Source organism: Labrus bergylta, chromosome 9, assembly GCF_963930695.1.
Source record: "Labrus bergylta chromosome 9, fLabBer1.1, whole genome shotgun sequence".
Taxonomy (NCBI): domain Eukaryota; kingdom Metazoa; phylum Chordata; class Actinopteri; order Labriformes; family Labridae; genus Labrus; species Labrus bergylta.
In genome coordinates this window covers 10,121,267-10,126,444 of record NC_089203.1, presented here as the reverse complement: position 1 = coordinate 10,126,444, position 5,178 = coordinate 10,121,267, and the positions used below count along the sequence as shown (strand labels likewise).

At 41.7% G+C, this 5,178-nt stretch overlaps 1 protein-coding gene across 1 annotated transcript; it reads right to left on the bottom strand.

Annotated features, from left to right (window-relative positions):
- Positions 1–1,439: 1,439 nt before the first annotated feature.
- LOC114920321 (transmembrane protein 271-like) lies at positions 1,440–3,081 on the bottom strand. Its single transcript, XM_029277447.2, has one exon. The coding sequence runs from the start codon at positions 2,582–2,584 to the stop codon at positions 1,793–1,795; it is 792 nt and encodes a 263-aa protein (XP_029133280.2). The 5' UTR covers positions 2,585–3,081; the 3' UTR covers positions 1,440–1,792.
- Between the last annotated feature and the right edge of the window lie 2,097 nt (positions 3,082–5,178).

Sequence of the window (5,178 nt, the reverse complement as noted above, 5' to 3'; positions counted from 1 at the left end):
CTTCTCTCTGCCTGGAAGATTTTCAGGTTGTTTTTTTAAGCATATAATGTTAGTGTGCAAACAAAGGGATGTTTCAATCAAAGAAAGAATATAAATAAGTAGATTTTATGTTGCTGCCAAACTATCTTGATGTAAAGAATGGCATAAAGTGGTCCACAAAATCAAATTTTCCAATATGTTTTTTTTTCTCTTTTATTCCTTCATCCAATAAATGTCTTCATGTTTGCTCTTTTTAGCAAACAGATAATTTTACATTCTGTAATTCTGAAAAGTCCCTGTCAATCTTTATTTGTATAGCGCCAATTCATAACAAATGTTATCTCAAGATGCTTTATAAAAAGAGGAGGTACAAGATCTTACTCTTTGTTATGTTACTAAAGAGAGGGTCAAAGACCTCACGTACCACCTGTTAAGATTTTAAAGTTTACCCAATTTGACAGAAAATGTGACTAAAATTCACCCGCCCCCCTGAAATCTCTGAACCGCCGTTTTGCCTTCTTTACAATTCCTAATAAGATCAATTCTTCTAGGAGATGCTAACTATTCAACAACCTAGGAGCACAAACAAAAACTTTCATCATCATTCCTGAACTCTGATTATTACTGTAATGTTTCTAAAATGTCCAAAACAAAACTAAAACTGACCAAACATACAGAAACCGCACACACACACACACACGCGCACGCACACACACACACACACACACACACACACACACACACACACACACACACACACACACACACACACACACACACACATAAACTTCACACACACACATACACACACAAAATTCCAATCTTAAACATTTTAATATTATATGGACACACCTTCATGATCGGGTAAAATTATAAAAGGGGTTAGAGGGGTTTTGCATGATTCCCTGTCCTGCTTCTGAGTAATTTAAGCAAAAAGCTGATTAAGGCTCAGACTGTCCCTGTGCTTACTCTGATATTCCAAATGCACATTATTATTTATAGCAGTTATATAAACCATAACCCTTTAAAATGTTTATCTTTGATACAAAAATGGAAACTTCAACGATTTCACAATCCAACTTATTTTTACTCATCAGGGGAAACCAGGTAGTTTTCTTCTCTGACAGGAAAGTTGCAAGGTGAAATAATTACACGTATGATGTCACAGTGAGGTTATAACTGTTCCCTCACTTTGGATGTTGAGAGACAAATGGATGTTTTAAATGTGTAAGTGTGGCCTGATCATTAATGTGGTCCTCATCCTGCTATATTATGGGAATTATTGGAACCAATAACGTTGAAGCTTTTCTCTCACTGAAGACTCAAAGTCAGTAGATCTTGGGATAGGTTGAAACAGTTTGAGAAATGTAAAGGTATATTGATTTACTAGCAGAAACACAACAATCAGATAAAGGTGGTTGAACCCTGGAAAGCTATATCGACAGGAGCAAGACATCTGATGAGGTTAAATACACTTTTTATTCACCAGTAAAAATGTTATAGTCACAAACTCTGCCTTAATAACAGGCTACTCGAAAGCTGTTGCTTTTGGACCTTCACCTGCCTTCACTGTCTTGGCCAGCATCACTTTGATCTGCTCACATCAGTCTGACTGGTGGCGTACTATTTGAACTACCACGCAGAGGTTTAAGAAAACCATCTGGATTTGAAGGATCGGTCATTTAAAATTCACTTTCTGTCGCCCTCCTGTGAAACTTACTGGTTTTGATGGGGATTTGGAGAAAAAGAGCAGAGTAAAAGTAATTGATTGTCATGGCAGAGGAAAGTGCTGCAGGAGGCAAATCCAGAGCTGCTATGTGTTGCATGCCTCAGCGGGGAAAATGTCATCGTATGCGGGCGGCAGTTCGGCAGGGAGCGGGTAGGAGAAAGGGAAGCAGTGATTTAGTTCTGGGTCCGTGGGCGAGTATCCCGGCAGCTCGCTTGACGGGTGTCCCCCGCACTGCACCTCTGCACCTGTCTCGTCAAACACATGAAAAACACCCAAGTTGATGTAAGACACAGGCTGGAAATCAGTGGAGGCGCAGTCCCGCTCCTCACTGAAGATGATCGCGCCGACGCGCTGTCTCTGAGCCTGTCGGCCCCTTGAAACCTGTGCCCTTTTGTAGCTTTTGATGACCACTAGGTTGATGAGCCCAAGAATGCACTCCAAGGTGCTCAGAACAGTGGAGATAACCAGAGTCCGCTGATATTCCCTCAGTTTCTCGCAGGCAGGGTTTCCAACAACTGAGTGGAAGCAGTAATGAGAATATTTCCTCTCTACCAGAGAAGCCGTGTCCCCGTCTACTACCGCGCCGGAGAAGGCAGTGAGCACTCCCAATAAAGAGACGACAACACAGAGGAGAAAGAAATTCCTGCAGCCGGGCTTCTCCCTGCAACAGAGCAGCGCGGAGCCCAGCAGGACCTGCCCGATTCCCACAAGTAGCCCGGAGTAGAAAGCCCCTGCCGCGGCGCCGAGGTGGAACTGCGCTTTCACTGTAGATCCCAACGAGACGCATCTTAATCCAACGACAACTTCGCTCAGGGCGCTCACGAAGAGGAGGGTGCTGGAGAAGACGGTGCACAGTCCTTTCCCACTCAACTTCATTATATTCCACCTCTTCCGCTCTCGATCCCTCTCCCCTCGTCTTCATCCTCCTTCGTCTGTTCTGGAGGCCCTCTCACATTGGGACATCTTTTGCCGGTGACTCCTCCAGTTCCGGGCAAGGGATAGTCGCAGGCAGCTGAGGTGTACCTCCTACATCCCCGCCGCTTTGATAACCAATTCCAACAACGCACTCCTATTGTGGCGTCTTCGCGTCAAGTCCTCATTAATCAATGATCATGCAAACACTGTCAGACTCCTGAAAGACTTTCCTTAGGCTAAAGTTTTTTGTTGCCCCTTCAGCACCCTCTTGAACAGAGAGACTAAACATATCACACAAATAGTGTGTCGCGGTTTTTGGCTGCTTGAATTAGAGATGCTGGAGGGTCCTCTGACCCACAATGACTCCAAATCTCAGCAACACTTTACAAAGGCTTTGAATGTGTCTAAAGGAGGCTACTCGTCGTGAGTTTAACAATGAGGGAAACATAAAAAGAAAAGCACAAGTTTATTTGCTAATGACTCTAGGGGGGATTATTTTCACAGCCCTTTAAAGTTGAACTTAACTGATACTAGTAGCCTATTAAACTGTATCCTGCAAATATTCGTTGAGATTCAAGTTCATTCTAATTTCTACAAGGATATAATATAACTCTGTCAACTTCTAAGGGTGGTTTTGTGGGCTACACACATAATGTAGCCTCATATCGCCATCCTTGCATAACTTCTGAATTAGTGTTGTTGTTGTTGTTGTTGAGGGTGGCTCTTTATGGAAATCAAAAACCAAAAGCATTAAATATAGACCAGAGCTGCTGGGATGGCGTGAGGCTTGTGCGCTGTCCGTGGTGCTGAAACAAGCAGCCCGGGCCAGATGGCAGCTGACTGGACTCCTCTGCAGCTCTCCTCTTAGCCAACCTCCCAGCTAATACAACAGGTTTGTGAACGTAGGAGAAACTACTTTCTTGCTTTTTCTGTAGAACAGATGACTTGTGCGTTACAGTTAACCTGTTTTTTTTGTATTTTAGTGTAGATGGTCTTGGATTAATGGACATTTTGAAGACCACAGTTGATCAGAGAGGGGAAAACAAAGGCACAAAACAAACGAAGAAGTAAATACTGCTAGTCACTTGAAGTCCATGCTGTAATGACTAATAGACACTGACCATGAACTAAGTGTTGATATTTTTTTACATACTTTATGAATCCCTGAGGGAAAATTCTGTTTAACACTTGTTGAGAGACTTTCTCACACACATAGGCTCTGAATCACACACATGCACAAACAGGACCTGTGGAGCAGAGATGAAATTTTTTTTTTAAAGAAATGACGAGATGAAACTATCTACAAAGTAAGAAGGGTAAAGAAAAGGATTGTTTCAAATAACGTTTAAAAAGAGCATTATTCTTCTTTTTTTTTATTTCTTTAGCTTTTGCCTTTTCAAAGGGACAAAGTGGATCATTGGTGGAGTCGGTCGTCTCTCAACTGGAAGGTTGGGGGTTGCTCCTGCAGCAACATGTCCTTGAGCAAGACACTTAACCCCAAGTTGCTTCTGCTGCTTTGTTGGTGGTGTATGAATATGTGTGAATGGGATGAGGTACTTTTAATGGTCACTTTACATAGCAGCCTCTGCCATCAGTGTGTGAATGTTTAGGTGTGACATGTGGCGTAGAAAATGTACCATTTAAATGAATGAGAGACAGTGTAAATATAGAGAGATGTCGGGGGACTAAGCGATGGGTATGACATATAACAAGGTCCCTGTTCTGTGTGCTTTTATTGTGTTTGTGGTCAATCACTTTCCCAATAATACTTCACACTTCACTTTCATATACGTGTTTTTTTCAGTGAACACGAAGATCCAGTTTATGTAATGTAGACATAATAATAATAACCATCATAAAACCTTTCTTGTAAAACACTTTTGAACACACAAGTACAAAGTGCTTCACAGACAGGAGAATGTGTGAGTTTAAACATGCAGACTGTGGAGAGCTCCTTCCAGCTGGTCTAAAGTACCCAGGGGAGGACCACAGTCTTCTTTTGTCAGTATTGAAGAAATGAGCGACTAAAGTGGAAAGTGAGGTTACTTGGATTAGAACAATTAGTATCTCACAAAGTATTCAGCAGTAAATCAAATATAAAGTTCTTAATGTTTCAGGTGAACAACAGGGACACAGCAGATGTTATCATGCATGTTCTCTTGTCATGTGAGAAACCACAACCAGCAAAATAAATGTACTGGATCCCTCCTCTATCCGTGGCTTCCAGCCTGAAGCTCATTAGCTCCTCTTTAAATACAGGCCAGAGATGAAAAGCTTAGCTTGCAGAAAGATGATGAATATTATTTTTTTAACTGCTGGTGTGAGTCAAGTTATTTTTCATCATGTTGTATCTTAGAGCAGGGGTTCCCAAACGTTTCAACTCAGGACCTCCAAAATAACTGTTCTAGAGACTGACCTAGACAATGAATCTTTTATATTCTTTTGTGATTCTGATGTATTTGCATTTCTCTTTTTAACTCTGTGCTAAGACAAACAAACTAATATGTCCCTTTGGGTGAAACGTTTGTTCTGTTGTGATCCCTTTAATGGTTCAC